This window comes from Ceratosolen solmsi, unplaced genomic scaffold (genome assembly GCF_000503995.2).
Source record: "Ceratosolen solmsi marchali unplaced genomic scaffold, CerSol_1.0 scaffold7, whole genome shotgun sequence".
In the NCBI taxonomy this organism is placed as follows: domain Eukaryota; kingdom Metazoa; phylum Arthropoda; class Insecta; order Hymenoptera; family Agaonidae; genus Ceratosolen; species Ceratosolen solmsi.
Window position 1 is genome coordinate 17,164,119 of NW_011948413.1, and position 19,497 is coordinate 17,183,615.

Here is a 19,497-nt window from a genome sequence, read left to right on the forward strand (position 1 = left end):
TTTTAAGAATAATACACAGATGGGAAATATAACCTGTAATATACGATTTGAAAATAAAAGTTAGCTCTTTGATTACTTAATACAATTATGAAGTGGATACTAATTGTCAAAATTACATAGTTATTTGAATTTGTTTTTAAAGTATTTCTCTGTTTTCCTTCATTTATTTGTAGATTAAAATGACTCTTTGTAATTCTTTCAATAACTTGAGATATATAATTTCATTTTCAAACTTTCCATTATCTAACCATTAATGCATTTATAGTAAGGCAATACCTTAACAATAGTGATAATTATATATTTATATTTACCTTCTTTTAGGGATTATTTGTTAAACAGTTGTTCAAATTTATATTCATTAGATTTCTCAGTAGCATTGTTATTTAAATATGGTGTTATGTATGTGTGTTCATATGGTCAGTAATATATTTTTATATAATAATTGAGAGTTTAATGTACGTGCTTATGAAGAGAATAATAAATTAATAAAATATTAAGTATATGAAATCGACAAATAAAGACAAAATCTTGGAAAATGCGAATTATTCTCCAAATCTCTTTATTTTAAATATTGAAATTTGATTTTTTTAAAAACAACAAAATTTTGTTGATTTTCTTACTTGACCGAATTATAGTAAAAGGACTTTTGAAGATTTAAACAAAATATTTCATAATTATAATTTTATAATGGTACGATATTTAATCAATATTATATTAATATTTACAATGTTTTTTAGTATAAGGTTTTAATAATTGGGATATAGAAAGTTTCACTATTTGATATTAAATGATGATTATTATAAGTTTATGGATTATTTGTATAAACATATTTTTACATTTTCATCTATAGAAAAATTTACCTTATTCGTACGATTCAATTATTAAACTGATTATATTTTCAATATCATCACGTATTAATATTTACAAATCATAAATCGTTTAAAATGGAATGAAAATATGTAATTTTGGTTTTAAAAATATGTATGTTAAGATTTTATTTAGAAATCGTATACATTGGGTAAATTTTTTAGTGAAAAATAATTGCTTAGAAATACTGAAATGAAATAATGAAGTAGATCTTTTATATTTAATACAAACGAATAGAAACGACAAGCTTTATATTAAGGCTGAATGTATATATTTAAAAAATAATGAAAATAAGAAATATCTTTTAATAAAAATTACGTTTCTTTATATATGCCTAATAACTTTAAGATTGGAACTGTTTTTTTTTTTATTTTTTTTTTTATTGTATCTCTTGATATTAAAGTAATTAATATATAGATTTATTACTTTAATACTCTGTCTTAATTGTACTTAGTCTTCCACCAACACAATTTAAACATTTCATATATGATAGTTTAATATCAAAATACATGCACGATATTTTAGATATAATTTCTCATATATGAAATTTTTGGTTTCTCATAAACTTTAGTTAATCCAATGAAGCGTACATGGTAAATATATTATAAACATTTAAAGTGTACAAAAATTGTATAAAATATAATAAGCTAAAAAATGTATAATAGGGTATAAATCATTTTTGAAAATAAAATATATATAAAATGTTTGTTATTATATTTAAATATTTGTTAAATAGTATGCAAATATTTGATCAGCATGTTTATGTTTGTTAGATGAAAGTATTAGAATTGTGTTCATTGAAATTTTCTAATTAGGAATAGAAGACTCGACTGTATATTCATTAAAAATACGAAATATGAATTTAGATAATAATAAATTATAAAGAATATCGTTGGATTTATAATAAATAAATTGCCCTAATTAATATTGTGAGTAAATTAAGACATTAGTCGAACAGGCAATTTATTGATGTACGTTGACAAATTATTAAAATATTTTAAATATATACTGTTAAATTCGTATAGATTTGACCTACTATGTAACGCTTCTTACTGTAAAATAAAATTCTGATTTTTAACTATTTATACATGAAAATATATTCAAGTAATTTTTAATTATCAGAATTGAAAATTATTTAATTATTTATTAATTTTGGAAGTTGTTTAAAATAAAATATAGTTTAAATATCACTATGTATACATATAATATATTTTTACTTATTCAAAATTGACATATATTTTCATTCTTATTTACATGTAAATAGTTAAAATTAATATTATTATCGGGCATTTAAGTATGCTTATTCTATATAGAAAAAGAATGAAATTATGAAGGTGCATAATACAAAATGAAATATGTTGTTTAATATTTTATTACATTTATTAATAATCAGACACTCGTTGTACGTATTTAGTGACTATCTGTATAATTATTATATTTAAATATCAAGTAAGTTTATATAAGTTTAGATAAATCTTACGTGACTAGTATTATACTACAACATAATTGCATAATTGTTTAAAATTTTTAATCTAAATTTATTATAGATTAATTTTGTTTTCGATACTTAAAATATTTTTATACGCATTTTTATTAAAAAAAATTTAATTATATATTAATTGAAATAAAAAATTTGCAATATTGTTGATACAAACATTTTTTATACTTTTTTAATATGCATTTATACACGCATGATAAATCTTTGTTAAAACAAATGTACTTTAGGTAAAATTCTAATGTTAGTATAAATGAAACAAATTTTTATTTTGCATTTGAATTCGCTTTTATTTTATATTTGTACAATTTAAGCATATTAATATTATTTTCTTTTATCATAATACAAAAGCTTACATATTTATTTAATTGTTTATTATAAGGGGTTGCAACATTTATCATTGAGTTGAGTTTAATCTGTTGTTTTTTTTCAAATTTTTCTTAATGATAAACTTATTCTTATCATTTAAAAGGCCCAATATCAATTAGTTTCAAATATCATTAGTTGTACCAAGAATGAGATAATATATACAAAGGTTTCTTGCAAAGGAGTATCCAAATTTTAATAATCAATAGGTTTTGTTAGTGGATTGGGACGTAAAAGTACTTTTAAATATTATAATCTAGGTTCTAGGTTCCAGAACATATTATTTAAGGAATTTCAAATTGGTTGTAAGCTGCAATTAGATTATAGAATGTTTTAATAATTTGATTTGATAAATGTTTGAATGCAATTGACAGATTTTAATGGAGGTCTTATCTCTGCGTTATATTTAAATATTTTTGTGTCAATGCTAAGATAAGACATTTTTAATGCCCTAAATATTGTTTAGCTATGGAAAATAAAAAAAAGTGAATTGTACAAATAAGTTTGTTTAAAAGAAAAAGTAAGTATTTCAAATTATTTGTAGAAAAGTTAATTATGCAGTTTTAACAATGGTAATGGTTATTACATACGACATTGATGATTTGAAATGCAGCTATTCTATTGATCAGTAACATAAATAAAAGCATTAATATTAGAATCTTGTTATAAAATATTATTATAAATAATAAGAGTAAATTTCTCTATATACAATTTTTATATACCTATAATTATATAACCTTTATTTGAATTGGTTGAAAGATTACCTTTATATATTTACATTATTTCAGATTGCAGATTACTTACTGCAATAATACAAAGTAGATGATAAAATTTTGATTTTTAAGAAATGTTTCAATATCTAAATCCTTTGACAATTAAAAAATAACACTTCACTATTATGCAACATTTTTTTGCATTACTTTATCATACAATTCCATATTATTATTTGTTATTTGGTTATTTAAAATCTATTGGTATATTAATAACCAAACAAGTAAAGTTCTTTTTGTTTTTTAATTTATGCAAACTGCATATCAGCATTTGTAAAAACTTAAGTATCGTATAATTTGTCTAAATCGTATAAGCATATATAATGTACAAATGCATCTGTACGCATACGTATGTGTCTGCATACAGAATAGGATGTTACATTCTTGTATTTCAGTAATAACAATTACAAATAATTATTACTATTTCTCAGAATATAATTGGTGTAACAAAATTGCAAATATTAGAATGATTAATGCTATAACACCTGACGTATATAATATAAATTGATTACTTGGTATTAGTTGTTTGCATTGGTCCATATGAATAGCTTTTACTGTATTTTGCTTAGACTGTGATTGATTCCATGGTAATTGTGATTCATCTGTATAAGCAAAAGAAATATCAATTGTTTGTAATTAATTATAACACTACTTAAAATTTTGTTATGTTTTATAATTTATCTGCAGTAAGTAATATTTAAAAATTATTTTTGTATTTTAATTAAATTACTAAATGATAAGGTGTAAGGAGTTTTTAATTAGTAACTGTTTTAGACCTTACAAATGATACAATTACAAAATTATGAACAAGATTTACCAATTATTTGTTCCATGTCTACTTCAACAAGTTCTGATGGTTTGTATAATCGTAGTAAGATATCAGTCATATCAATTGATTTATAGAATTGATCATTAGGGTATACATATAATGATATTGGTATTTTATATGGAGGTAATTGTATTAAAATACGTCTTGGTAGCTGATGGAGAGCGATATTCTCTGAAAAAAAAAATTGTAACAATTCATAAAAATTTATTGATATAATTAATATTATCCATTATAACATTAATGTTAATTTTACTTTACTTTCAGTATTTGCATATATTTGCTCTACATTACAATTCCTTAGAATACACTGATATGCTTGAATTCTAGTCAACAATGTTCTCAGATAATCATATTTTATATAGTGCACTACATCTTGAATTGAAAGTGATTCATGGCAAACAGCTCTACTAAATAGTCGGCCACGTAATTGCACTAAGTAATCCAATGTTAGTATTTCGTCAATTTCATTGCTACCTAAATCCTGATAAACAGTTCAAAATGATATATTTTTTTTTACATAAAACATCAAAATACAGTTATATTTTATGATTAAAAATAATTAAGCTATAGTCATTATTTTGTAAAATTACAATCGATAATTAAAAAAAAACGTAAATTTTCAAAAATTAAATAAAATAAATATTATACTGCATAATAAAATATCTAAAATGAATTAAATTTTCTTTAATTAAAATAATTATTAAAATTAAAATTAATTAGTTTTTCAATGACATCTTACATAAGATGAATAAATTTCACATTGAATAGTTTTAACATCATTTTCATTTTTATCTGTTTCACTTTTTTTCTTTTCCTTTTCATTTTTATCTGTTTCATTTTTCTTCTTTTCATTTTCTTTCTTAGGACAGTATTTTGTTTCATTAAAAGTGTCTTCTTTGAAAATTGATTTTAATTTTGAAAAATATGGTCTCAATTCACCATCAATAAGTACAATAGAAGAACGCATGATGTTATTAAATTCATTTAATAAATACTGAAACATAAAATATATAATTGTTATAAAAATAATTACAATTTAAGATTAAAATAAAATTTCAAGTAAATAGAATATTACTAAATTGGTGTCCTCCCTAACATCCTGATAAGGAAGTGGTATAACATAATCCAAATTAATTGCACTTTCCATATGATACCATTTGGTAGGTTCCTTCTCAATTTTCACATCAACTGGAGAAAATTCTTGTGGATGTTTATTACGTAAATCAACTGATTTACAATTAATACTATAAATAATTTTTAATCAATATAAGATTAAGTAATACAATTTTATGTAATAAAATAAAATATACTTTTTACACGATTCGCAATTTAATACTAGAAACTCAGGATTCCCACAGCCTAGTAAATTTGGCGCAGCTGATGTTAATGCTTCATTTATAGCTTCTATAATTTTTAAATATTTCATTTCATTTTCTCTGTCTAATTTACAGAATCCAGGACCATTAGTGAATATTCCTAAGACAGTCATTCCACTTGGCAAACCAGAATATACCTTCAAATAATAAACAGTTTTAATTTAGAAAAAGACTAATACAAAATTACATTAAGAAACTTGTTTTAATTATTATCCAATTAATTGTACATCTTTTGCTGCAGTAAGGATGGCATGATATGAGACATGATTAAATGAAGTTACTAAGTCACCTCCTGCATTTGTACATATTGATCCCGCTTTTACGAATTGAAAGATATAATCTTGATTGGTAATACTCTGAAAATTAAAAAATTTTGAAATATAATTTTATTCATTACATAATAAGCATAACAGTATTTTTATACATAAGTTATTTGTATAATATTAAAATATCTCATCTTAATATAATACAATCATAATACAAAAATCAATCATTTAAAAAAATAATATTATTTTATATTATACTTTTTAAATGTAAATAAATTTTGTTTTAGAAGAGCTTTCTATTAAAAATTTATTTCCTTTCTACAGTATAAAAATAATATTAAAAAAGTATATAAACATATACAAATCATTATTTTCTATCGATTATAAAGAATATAAAGTACAAATAACTTTATAATCAACAATTATTATTATTGTTGTTGTTGTTGTTGTAAAGTAAATTATTGGTATAAAGTAATTCATGAGAATTATAAATGTATTATCATAGTTTTGGCTTACAATACAGACAATTATGAATGATTAATAAAATTCAAAGCAACTAATGTAACAGCTGCTCCAAGAGTTAAGTGAAAAAAATTTATTTATAAGTTTAACCTGTCCCAAAACGAATCCAACCGAATCACCATCAATATTGTAGTTTGATTCAATATATCTTATATGGTGTTCTTCCAAATGAAGTTCACGATGCATTACGACCATTGCGTCTCGTATTTTCGATAAAAACCTTAATGGTACTGTACTGTATAACAATATGTTAAAATATGGTATTATGCTCCAATAAGTTAAAAAACAAATCAATTTTTTTTAGTAAAAAATATACATATACATACATATATATTAGGATTATAGTTTCTTACAAATGAGAGAAATCGTGAACTTATACTCAATTTGTAATAACAGCTAGTTTGAACCGCTATCGTTGATCATAATGTATCAACTTTCCCATAAATTATCACTTGTTTTTGAAGATCCCTGAATTACCAACTAATTCTGAAAATTTTCGATTCCCATAATTTTTCTTATATCAATGATTAAAATATTAAAATAAATAAATTCTATACATAATTTTAATAAGAAAAATCTATAGATAATTTTATAATCGAATAATTAGAGATTTATTGAATACAGCATTTATATTAAGCCTTTCGACTAATTAAACAGAATATAATATAATATTCTATATAATATTGATAAATACTATTAATATTAAATAATACTATTAATAAAAATATGATAGATTTTTCATGATAACAATCAATGAGTTAAATATTGCTATATAGTTTAAAAATAAAAATTTTTTAATACAAGGGAATCAATTTTCATTTCAACATTCAAATGAAAATAAGTATTTATTTATTTTTAACGTTATTACTTTATTATTATTACAGCGATATATGTACATAAGTTAGTTTTATCCTCTTTTTATAAAAATTAGTATTTAAGAGTAAAAATATTAATCAATTTATATAATAAGTATATTTACAGTTGCTGGTATTTTAATTTCTGCACTAAAATTAAAAGAACTGTTCGAAAATAACTGATTTCCTCCTGAATAAACTCAAAATCAAAGCTAATTTTCAATTTTTTTTGAATATGTATTGGAATATTGTCTGCGAAATAAAGTACAAATAAACCACAATCGTACGAATTGTCTTGCTGAGGACAATCGATTTCAATAAAATTTCCATCACTATTGCCCAATAAATAATGCATAATTTTTTTTGACAAGTCCTTGGCAATGGATGTATTTAAACCTCTCGAAGAATCATAATGAAAGCATGATTTTTCAACTTTCGAAAATACTAATAAGCTCCAGTGTGTACCACCTGGCCTTTCCAGACTGCTACAGTCATTCAGAGGGAAAAAAATCCAGTTTTTTTCCTTTGCCTTAATTGGATCAAGTAAGGCAGAATATTCATTTGAAGCAGTAACTTTTAACAGTTGAGTTAATTCTGGACATACAAATAGGGCTTCAGGCATTAATGCTTCATATTTATCTTCGAGAAATTCAAAATAAAACCCTATAATTGTATCGTTTAACCAATAAGGTCCACGTAAAAGATTTACATCTCCTTGGCGAATAAGAGAATTATTGTAGCTTAGAAATACATCGTCTACATTATCCTGCAATGCCATTATTTTCAATTCTGCTAAACATACAAAAAAATAATAAACATTAGAGGAAAAATTGAAGACAGATATTAATTAAAAAACTTTTTAAAAGATACACAAAAATGGTGAAAGTATTTTTTTGAAATATCAAAATCGTAAACAACAAAAAAATTATGTGATATTTACCTGAATTGCTATTTAGATTGTAACATAAAATGTTCAATTGGCATTGGTAACGTAGAGGGCGTGCGACGAATGCGTAAGTCTATTGACATGAAATGAAATACATAATGAAGTTTGAAAGAATTTTTAAATAACACCTCGTTATTTTCCGTAATTAACTTTTCATAATAAGAAATCCCGGGATGAATGTATTTTTAATCAAAAATAAAAATATCGATAATTTTAAGATTTAAATGAAAAATAATAAATACATAAGACTAGGGAATATATTCATATAATTATGAATTATTTATGTATTTTATCATTGATGCAATTATTATTGAAAATGTAATTTTATTTACATTTCTTAATATTATTAATATTAATGTAATTTTAATCAAGAAATCTTGAATGAAAAATACACATTTTTTTAAATATTAATTGAAACAGAAAAATTAAAACAATAAGAGAATTATTATAGAGTTCGATAATTCTCATAAATACAAAATACTTTGTGACTTTTGTTTTAAATTGTGTGCACTCGAATAAGCTAAACGAAATTAGATTTCAGACATCTATTGCGCATGCCTCGAACGAGCCTTGTTTGTTTGGTATCGTTTGTGCAAGTAACAAACAATGTTTGTTACTCACTGCTGTTTTAGCAATATTGATCCTTAGTTCATGATTGTAAGTCATTTGAATGGGCATTTTTGCAAATATGCATTCGTTATATATTAATTGATTAAGAGTAAATTAAAATCATTATATAAATATAATTATAAGATTAACTTTATAATCATCATTTTAACATTAGATCATTGATGTTTTGTAGATAATGCATTACTACACCGGGTATAACGAAAGTTTTAGCAATAAATTTTATTGCCAAGTTACAGGTCACAGTCTTCAATGTGATGAAAGCAAAATAAAACAAAATTATGCGACTCATATTCTTATGTGAGCAATTAGTATTTATACGAAACATTTATGTTTACAGTAATTTTGCAAAATTAATATTACAAATCTTTATAAACATATATGTGCATTAGATTCCTGGATGAAAACATTGCATGAAAAGTATTCGCTTAAAGGAAGATTCGCTAAAATTCATTACAACTATTATGTTAATATTTTAATTCTGTTTAATTTAACACATGTAATATTATTTTTACTGTCTGTCTTATTTAAAATCGTGATAATATCTCAATAATAATAATATATAATTGTTGATATATTAATATAATTGTTAATTAATATAATGATTTTGAATATTTTAATAGTTATTCGTTCCAAAATCAATTTAAATAGTTAATAGATTACGTGGAATAATAACAGGAAGCAATATTTGGAACTGTATTAATTTATAATGGCATTATGTAATAACATATTGAATTTGATATACATAGACTAGCTTTTTAATTATAACATTACAGTAGCGTTGAGTATGTTCACAGTAAAAAAATGGGAATTAAATGTGACTACTGATTAAAATGTATACAATTGATTTATCAATAACTTATCCTAGGATTCATGGTATGCTCGATCTAGTCAATATAGACCATTAAAATATTTATTGAACTCACTTTAGTCTGAATTAAAAATTAACTTTATTTATTGTAGTCTAAAAAGTCTAATGACTTATTTAATTGATTATAATAAAAATTAATAATTTAATATTGAATATAATATTGTTGAAACAAGCGATTGAAAATAATTAATAGTAAAAAAAAAAAAAAAAAACATGAAAACATAAACTATGCCAATTAATTAAGTGTGAATTTATTAATTTCATAATAAGAAATAATATCGAAACTAAATATCATTTAGCTTGTATTAATTAGTATATTATGTTTTAATACAAGTAATTATTATTGACAACAAAAATATTGAAAGAAAATATTATTAATGAAGTATTATCATAAGCTTTTATACAGTTTCTACAACTGTCATATAATATGACAGCCTTTGACTCTTTGCTTTGTAATAATTTTATAAAAAATCAAGAATCTCAAGCAAGTGATTTGTATATCGTGCAGCTAAAGAGATTGACAGCTTCAGTAGTGATATTTGCTTGGGGTTTCTGCGAGTCAAGTAATTCGTAATGTTTTTGCGGAGAACACAAAAATTTTATGTCATAATTATCGAATGCTTTTACAATATTATAATTCTATTTTTTGATATCGGAGATAAAAGATGTTGATAAGATCTCTTCTTTACAACAACAATTTACATGCCAATACTTGTAAAGCGTAAATAAGGAGCAAGTAAAATTAATAAAGAAGAAAAATATTTTTCATTTCGAAAAATTGTAATTCTTAATATTTACATTCTGATGAAACTCAAATCAAATACGAATTGTAGTTTAATATTAAATATATATATTTCAAATATGCGTAGCTACTTTTTAATGAATAACCATCTAAAATATAGTCCATCATTTTTTTTTTTTTTTTTAACAAAGATAAAAAGATAAACTAATATCTATCGCATCCATTGAACAAGATGAAGAAACTTTATATGTAATGTATAATATCTTATATGCGAAACTTTAAAAGCTAATATGTGAAAAATACACATAGTTGGAGAAGGCAACGATAACTTTCAATATAAGCGAACACTACGCTGGACCATTAATAATAAAATTACAGCTTCATTGCAAATCGTTAAAGTACTCTAAACGAACGATTACAGTATTATCTATATGAATTATTTATTGCAGCTACGTATATGAACAAATTCAGCATAAGCGGAGCTTAATAATAAAGCATAATAAATAAAAAATGTACGTCATTTGAAATGCAGTTACGGAGTACGTAAAACAGTAATTTGTCCTGCGCAGTAAGTTTCTACTTTTTATAATCACGTATAATAAGCTCATTTACTAAGTTGCCTCGTTCGGCGATTTAAGAATATAGCGGGAGAGACTAATCTAATTTGCGGAATCTAACGTCCGAGCAATTGATTATCATCAGCTTCGATTGCAAGTTGCGCAATGCAACATGAAATCTGAAATCAGCTTGCTTATTAATAATAAAAAAGCGCGAGGCTCATTCTATACCGGAGTCGGGGCGCCCGGTTCTTCTCGAAAGATCAAACTCGGCCTATCGTTCGATAGACACCTGCATCTGCAAGCTCGTGAAAGGGCCGTGGCAGGAGTCGTTCGTCCCCCGGACGCGTCAGTAAATCGCGCCTCCTCGTGTTACTGGCCCCGCGGCAGAGGCGGGGTCGACTGGCCCGGTGACATACTTATCGGCTAGACTAACGGTAAATCACAGTGTGACCTACTCAGGATCGCGGGGCCGCTCTCTTTCGGAGGCCAGCGCGGCGGCAAGAGCAGTAGCCTCGCGGTCGCGGTTCCCGAAACGAAAGCGCGACAGGCGCGTATCCATCGTCGTTGCAGCGGACGGTGAAACTCGAGATTAATAAGAGGAGTGGGTGGGACGACGAAGGAGGAAGGGGAGGAGGCGAAGGGAGAGTAGCCGGTAAACCAGTGAAATCTACTCCTCTCTCTCTCTCTCTCTCTCTCTCTCTCTCTCTCTCTCTCTCTCTCTCCCGATAACTCCCTGTCCTTCGCTTGCTAAGGATCGGGCTCATCCTAGTCCGAGGTCTGCGTTGCCGTCAGGCCGGCGCTCGACAAGTTGCGAGAACGCTCACCTTCCCGGCTGATCGTGCCAATGACATTATGGGCTCCGAGCTCGTCTTTGCCTTCCTTCTGGTAATTCGTCTTGATTATAAATAATTTTGCGTTGAGTCCGCGGCGATGAGGACGGAAAGGCCGGACAAGCGGGAGGCTTCGGGAAACCCGCACGTTGTGACCTCCCGACTGTGTTCTATCGTCATACGATATAAAAAGTGATAGATTATGCAGATTGGTTGGTGAAATTTCAGTTTGCTCAGTGATGCGATAAGTCGACTGGAATGTTAGTTCGAGTAAGATCTTCTATCGTGGGCCTCTTGCTTATTGCCTTACGATTACATTAACAAAGGGAATAAAGGGAGTGGCGCTTTCGCGAAGTGAGTATCAAGCTAATCCGATAGCCTAGCCGAGAAACATTTAACTCACGGATAAATGCATATTTTTATAAAGATGAACGTTGTCTCGTAATTTTTATAAATACGTTACGTTCACGCTTGTGTTTATATTTGAAATATCATTTATAGGGACTACAAAATTGACTATTTGCTCGAAATTTCAATTTGAACTACTGTGATTTAGTCAATGCTTATAAATGCCATATGATTGAAAAATGTTCTATTAGCTATAAATATTGTCCACCAATTTTTGTATTTAGACTATTTTAAACGGAAAATTATTTTTAAAGCCTTGTATTCTTTAAATAAATTTGGAAATTATACTAATCATTGCAAATAAGAACAATAATATTAGCGATAGTAATATAGTAAGATAGATAGCAATATTTAAATATAAATTTATAGTAAAGCATATTAATCAATTGAGAAAGTTTGTTATCAAATTTTATTAGTTTTTTTTTTTAACATATAAATATTCAATTAAATACGTAAATTTTGCGAGAAAAAAAATTCGTCATTTTTACACTTTTATTAATTTCACAGGCTATTAGAAAAAAATTGAAAGAGCAAAGAATCAGCGAGTACGGAGCCTTTATCATAGTACATTAAGTGCGAGATAATATCGTTACCGGCGCGTGTATTAATGACTTGAATGTATGATAATATCCTCTGATAAGCCGGAGGACGAACGCCGTTGACAAAAGCAATAAAGATTGGTGAAACCGGTGTAACGGGACGTGCGGATGTCGATGTACATCTAACATGTAAGCTGGTAAGAAAAATGTACGAGAGTCGAGAGAAAATAATATATTTTTCGCCTTATCGCTATCACTTCGCTCTTTTACATTGGCACGCGAGATCGAATTTATCGATTGCCTTAACGGTTGCATCGTCTCGAAAGTTTTCGTTCTGAGTTGCAATTTCCCGAGCGCTGAATTTACTTTTTATTTTTGTTTTGCATACAACGGGATGGAATGCGCGATAGACGCGCGCACTGGTAATTTGAAAGATCGAAATATGCGATCCGAGATTGATCGAAATTTATATATGTGAACACGATAATTCAATAAAGTACTTACGATGATTTTTTCGGTTTATTTACAAATATCATTGCTTTGCATTATTATTCGTTATTATACCAAGCAGGTAACTTTAGTAATTATTTTTAAAATTAATGAATTTAAGATGTGTGTGTGTATGTGTGTGTGTGTGTGTGTGTGTACGTTAACTATCATTAGTTCTTTTAGTAGATAAATCGAAATAAAAGAGAATGTTAATGATATTTGTCTCAAGTGAAAGTGATTTACTATGCGAAAATAGAAAATTTTATTTAAGAATTTGACCTTAATACTTGCCTACTTAGGCTTATTTATGACGAATTCATTATGATTTTCAAAGCACGTAATATAAATGGATTTTTGAAAGAAAAAATTTTATAGAAATTTCTAAATATATAAGAATCTTGATTAAAAATTTAACATTATTTATAAAATATATCAAACTACATTTATTTATGCCAAGTGTCAAAAAAATTAAATTGAAAAAACAATCAGTTTTAAGAGTTAATAAAATCAGTAAAGATATCTCGACTTTTTGAGAAAAATATATAATGTAATTTATAATTTTTACTTAATATTATTAAGTAATGAAATGAAATGAAATGCCAAAAAATTGTATCAATTTGTAAAAATTAAAATATTTTTTCTAACTAATGTATTTTTAAGAAACCTATGTGTGTATATATATATATATATATATATATATACATTTAAATGTATAATAATTTGAGGTCTTAAGGTGAGCTCACATAAGATTTTCAAAATTCTTATGTTAAAAATAATACTTTGGTATAAAAGCATTCTAGATTGTAAAATTATCAACAAATATTATTTTAATCCTGTGACGTTTTAAATGTCAATAATAAACATTGCTAATCGAGGTTTTTTACAGTTTGCATATTAGTATGCTCGTATTATTACATAAAAATATGCTAATATTAGGCGGCATATCATGCTCAATGTTTCTTCAATTCGTATATCTCCCAACCATGTACAACCACACGACGCGACTTATACAGGCCGTAAGCCATTAACGATGACTATCCTTAAGAAATTTGATGCTCGTTAAGGAAATCTACGAGATTATATGAATTATCAGCTCATGAGCTCGTGACTTCTGTGAAGGTGCTGAGTGCGGGACTGCCCCGTGGAGGAGAGGCAGTAATCGAAGGAGGTCCAAGCAGTTTTGGATATGATGCCTCCTCGGCTTGTGGTAAGCCATACTCGCGGTTAGGTCGGATGCGTTACCACAGTTTGCCCTGTGATTTTCGACGGGAGAACTGGTGCACCATTGCCGGCAACGCATATCCATGGTGAGTTGTGCTGTTACCGCACTTTTCTCCTTTTACTTTGTTTTTTTTCTCTTCTCTTTCTTTCTTTCTCTTTTTTTTTTTTATCTTTCAATTATTTCAAATTGCGTAATTAACTATCAATTGAGTATGCGAATAAAAAAAACCAGCTGTAAATGCTAGTCCATATTGGCCGTATGTGTGTGTGTAGGCTTATGACACGATTCTTGCTTGCTAGTTCAGTAGCAATGGAATTTTTATTCTATAAAATTTTGATCCTAGTTTAATCAGCATTGAGTTAATTATTCAATAATTTTTCAAACATAAATTATATTGATTTATAGGCAAGCAGTTCGAAAATTCGTGCAGGAAAATCAAGGCTTGATGAAACGCATGTACGGGGATGAAAAACATATTAGCATCTTAAAGTCCGAACTGGAGAAAAATGAGGTTGAATTAGAATTGGAGGATAGCCATAATCATCTTTATTCGGACGATGACAGGTATAGAATCGTTACAAAAGTCGTTGTATCAGTATCTAATTACAGAACCGCTCAATGATGAGATTTGAAGGCATTAAATGCTACCCACGCCGTTGTTATAAAATGATATATAAAATGATTGAACGTACGGTTTCGTATATGCGCATGGTCGTCGGGAATGATTATATTCATTGAAATTATTTTAGTACTTTAATTTGCTATTAAGGACTAACCTCGTGAATTTATCAATTATTAATCGAATTTCGTATTAATAATATAAATTTGCATTTTTAACAGCACTCGAATTTGGTAAAGTATTCAATTCCTTTATATTTTCATGGCTTTTTATAGCTCACTCTTCGAGCAATTTCATTTCGAGGACGACTATGAATTTGATGGGACGAAGCCAGATGAGATGGAAGGTAGATCGACGAATCGCGAATACCTGGCCCGATCCATGAACAGTGGCACGTCCAGTAAACTCGACAAGCCAATATCCAATGAGAGCCCGATAGGATATCGATTGCACCCGAACGAGACCCCGACTGCCGGCGCAATGACGCAATCGATTTTTTCAAAGTCTTCCGATAACACTCCTTCCTCGAGTACGGCGAGCTCGAGCGTTGGTAAGACCTCGTTCTCGCATAGAATGAAAATCAGTCCTGTGGAATTGTCAACGGATCAGCCGCAATCGACGACAGTCAAGGGACGCGAGGAGGATGCAAGCTCGTCCACCAAAATAGCAGCTGTTAGTCTTGCTCAAATAGCGAAGATTCAGAATTTCAGTATCAATGAAATTCCCGGACAGATTGATCGAATGGATGTCGCTGTGGAGGAGCTTACGGAGTTACCAGACCTGTTGTCAGAGACGGTCTTAGATACCCAGGTCGATGGTATGGACTTAGAAATTTCGACGGCGCACGGTACGTCCAGCTCAACAACCGAGAGAAAACCAACAAACGATGGCAAAAATACTTTCGACGATGACGATCCAAAGTCGCAGAATAATGAGAAGATTAACGAGTCATCACAGCATCAACGACACGAGTACCAGCAATTTAGACCGAGACCACAATACAGACCCCCGGATTTGGTAAAGCCCGAGACCACAAATGCCACGAAAGGGCAACTATTTCAAGATGTCGCTGCTAAGGATAAGCGCGATCCACCTGTTTTACAAGTTCGCGGAATGTGAGTAATGCAAGCAATGCAAGTAATGTCATAAATAAGGCTTATAGTTTGCAAAAATATTAATTCCTCCTGGCGTTTCCATATAAGAGTTGCGATATAATGGCAATATTACAAAAAGTAAAGATCATTACGAGTTTCCCTTTGCTGAAATATCATTTGGTCAATATGCCTGCGTCCAATATATTCTAAGCGTTTACTAGAATTCGAAAGTTTCAAATAACTTCTAAAGAACTTGAAAATTTCAGAAATGCTTGCTCCGTTAAAGAAGAAGTTGTTGCACCATTTTGGGCAAATAATACAAGAGGAGAAGTTCTTGCATTATTAAATCTTTATCCATTTGAACAGTACGTTCATTGGGAAAAATGCACGTAAGTATACCGTTTGGCAAAATTTAGATAATATTGTAAGAAATGAGCAATATAAATCTTTATTTAAAAAATGGCCTTGATTATGCTTGCTAATTAAAAAAAATTACCATTATTCATTTAGAGATTAAATGATATATAAATATATAATAAATAATATAATAACAATAACAATATGTTAAATATTATTTTGATAAAAATGTAATTTTATTTTTTTTTTTTTAATCATATTTATATATAAATGAAATCTAACAGAAATTCTATATAAGAATACAAAATTTTATTAAGAAATCGTCATTTGTACATAATATATAGCGACGTATAATAATACTTAATAAAATATTAATGAATTATATAATACATATTATATAATAATACTTACATTCATTATTCTCTATTTTTATTAAAATATTTTATTATATATATATAATCTTCATTGCTTATATATTAACTGATGAAGGCCAATTAGATTTCGTTTTCTAGCTAAATGGACATATATATAAAAAGTCCAATGTATGTAAGTTGTATAATACATGCACAATTAAAAATGTTCATTATTTTATAGAGACAATGAATTACTAAGCGCTTTACCTAATTACAACATTTTTCACGCAGACACGAAAATAAGCAAATGTATTGTCGCGATGGCTGTCGTTGCGAGCAGCAATATAGATTACATCGGCTGCTCGCTTACGATCCAAACAACGAATGCCGTGGTATCTTTAGCGATTGGTTCAAGTTCCCGAGCTGCTGCATCTGCCGTTGCTACGACCTGCCGGTGGAGTTCCGGGTGACGTCTCGGTCACCTCGTGTCCTAAATCGACAGAAGATCAAAGTGCGCGCACCGGGCTTACGACACCGTCAGCGACCGATTTCGTCATCGGCTCACGTCTGAGACTTTGGCCAATCGAGAGAAATTTCACGGATAGAAAAACGATGCTTATAGATGAAACTTATCTCCGTTTCTTTCTAGCTCAGTGTAATAATAATGGAAAGGCATTGATTGCTTTGGTTTTGAATATACGAGGCAATGAGGCAGTGAGGTGTTGTAACGGCTATTCGAGATTTAATATAATTTTGTAGCCTTAGCTGTAAGCGAAATGTTAATTCGGTAGCTTATTCGATAGCATTTTTAGTTATCTCTGAATTTTCTTAGACCCATAGTACAAATTACATTGGAGCAAGTACATGCAAATAATTTATTTGAGACTTACTTTTTTCACGTACAAATCTATTAAAAAATAATGAGGTATTATAGACTGAAGTAAAATATTTTAGGCTTGAAATTATATTATAAATATAATGCACACATCTCTTTAAAGTTATATTTTAAAGCATATTTATCTATATATTTAGAATGTTTATGGATCGTATTAAACAGTACTACCAAAAAATATTCAATTATATTAGATATATATCGACCCTTTCGACAGCTTACATGAACAAATGTTTGATATTGGTTGATATTAGTACTAATTTACGTATAATAAGCATTTAAAACTTTACCCAAAATCAAATGAAATATTTGGCAAATACCGTATTTTTATACTTTTGGAGCTTGATAATTGAAAATACTGAATTACTAGGTAATTACTAGCATCTAATCTTTTAACAATCAAAGTTTAATATAAAATGTTTATATTCATTTTTTATTGTTTCATCGTTTGCAGATTTCAGTGAGCTCGACGAATATTAAATTATGAAAATCAATTGTAAGTAGTATTTCTTATGAAAAAAATATTTAAATTTTTATTAAGATTAAAAGCTTAAATATATTAAAACAAATTGATAAGCTAGTAAATTGCAGTATAAACATTAATCAATATTTTACTTAGTAGTGAGTATTGTTTTACTTATCATGATATTTTATTATTGTATACGATTTGTTCGGAATATGTACACAGCACAATTTATGTGAAAAATTATTTATTTAAATTCATATTATTATCAAATTTTAATTTTATTCTATATTTAATGATATAAAAGAAGGCAATCGAATATATGTAATATATCAAGGACAATATAATCTGTGCCAAATTATAGAGCATCCTGTATATTTATTTATGAAAATTGTTTTTATAACTTTATATAACTAAATGAAATACGTATTCATATTGTTATTAATTTTGTTAGTTGAATCTCAGCGGACTAGTCTAGTCAGGAAGTTAAATAAAGGCAATTTTTTAAATTTTTTATTGAGTTTTAATATGAATGTTTACATCCATATTTATAAATACTTGTAAAATTAGTGTTAAATAAATATGTACTATATATAATAAAATACTATAAAAAGTCTTTTTACAATTATAACGGCTACGCCTACCTGGGTCATATGAAATAAAGAAATAAAAAATGATTTGATGAAATGTTTATTTATAAGTATGTATAATGATGTAAATAATCATTTTCTTTTACTCATGTAGAATCTTCTCTCATTAAATCATTTTTTTTTACTCGTATAGAATCTTTTCTCATTAAAGTTAAATTATGACAAGATTTAAAAATGCATTTACAATTTTATAGGTTTTAAAATTTCATTTGTTATAATACATTTGATAATTTGGCTTTGAAGTTAGAGATTTTTTCGGCAAATGTTCAATTCATTGTTTTATCTAGATACCCTAATTTCATATTTTGATTTTATTAATTAATAAGTTCGATTACAAAAGTAAAAATTTTTAAAATATAAATTTAATGAATATCGTTCTCTATGTTAAATATTAAATAAATACTTTTTGCTTGCGTTTAGAGTCAATTTGTTGTCAAACAAGAGTTTGACTAATTTTTTTTAACTATTTTATATTATTTTTCATAAAATT

At 27.4% G+C, this 19,497-nt stretch overlaps 3 protein-coding genes across 3 annotated transcripts; 1 reads left to right on the forward strand and 2 right to left on the reverse strand.

The window, feature by feature from the left end:
- Positions 1-3,471: 3,471 nt before the first annotated feature.
- Positions 3,472-6,948, reverse strand: LOC105367723 (uncharacterized). The gene is made up of 10 exons (XM_011506492.1): positions 6,818-6,948; positions 6,582-6,726; positions 5,931-6,059; positions 5,638-5,840; positions 5,403-5,571; positions 5,196-5,321; positions 5,067-5,123; positions 4,586-4,808; positions 4,316-4,498; positions 3,472-4,106 (listed from the first exon to the last, which is right to left on the reverse strand). Exons 2-10 carry the CDS (start codon positions 6,684-6,686, stop codon positions 3,919-3,921), a joined length of 1,383 nt encoding a protein of 460 aa, XP_011504794.1. The 5' UTR covers positions 6,687-6,726; positions 6,818-6,948; the 3' UTR covers positions 3,472-3,918.
- Positions 6,949-7,466: 518 nt separating this feature from the next.
- On the reverse strand, positions 7,467-8,123 carry LOC105367724 (sentrin-specific protease 8). The gene has a single exon (XM_011506493.1). It carries the CDS (start codon positions 8,121-8,123, stop codon positions 7,467-7,469), a length of 657 nt encoding a protein of 218 aa, XP_011504795.1.
- A 3,680-nt stretch (positions 8,124-11,803) lies between these two features.
- Positions 11,804-17,886, forward strand: LOC105367725 (uncharacterized). Its single transcript, XM_011506494.1, has 7 exons — positions 11,804-11,976; positions 14,477-14,664; positions 14,985-15,192; positions 15,329-15,339; positions 15,438-16,313; positions 16,559-16,681; positions 17,294-17,886. Exons 1-7 carry the CDS (start codon positions 11,944-11,946, stop codon positions 17,571-17,573), a joined length of 1,719 nt encoding a protein of 572 aa, XP_011504796.1. The 5' UTR covers positions 11,804-11,943; the 3' UTR covers positions 17,574-17,886.
- Positions 17,887-19,497: the final 1,611 nt, after the last annotated feature.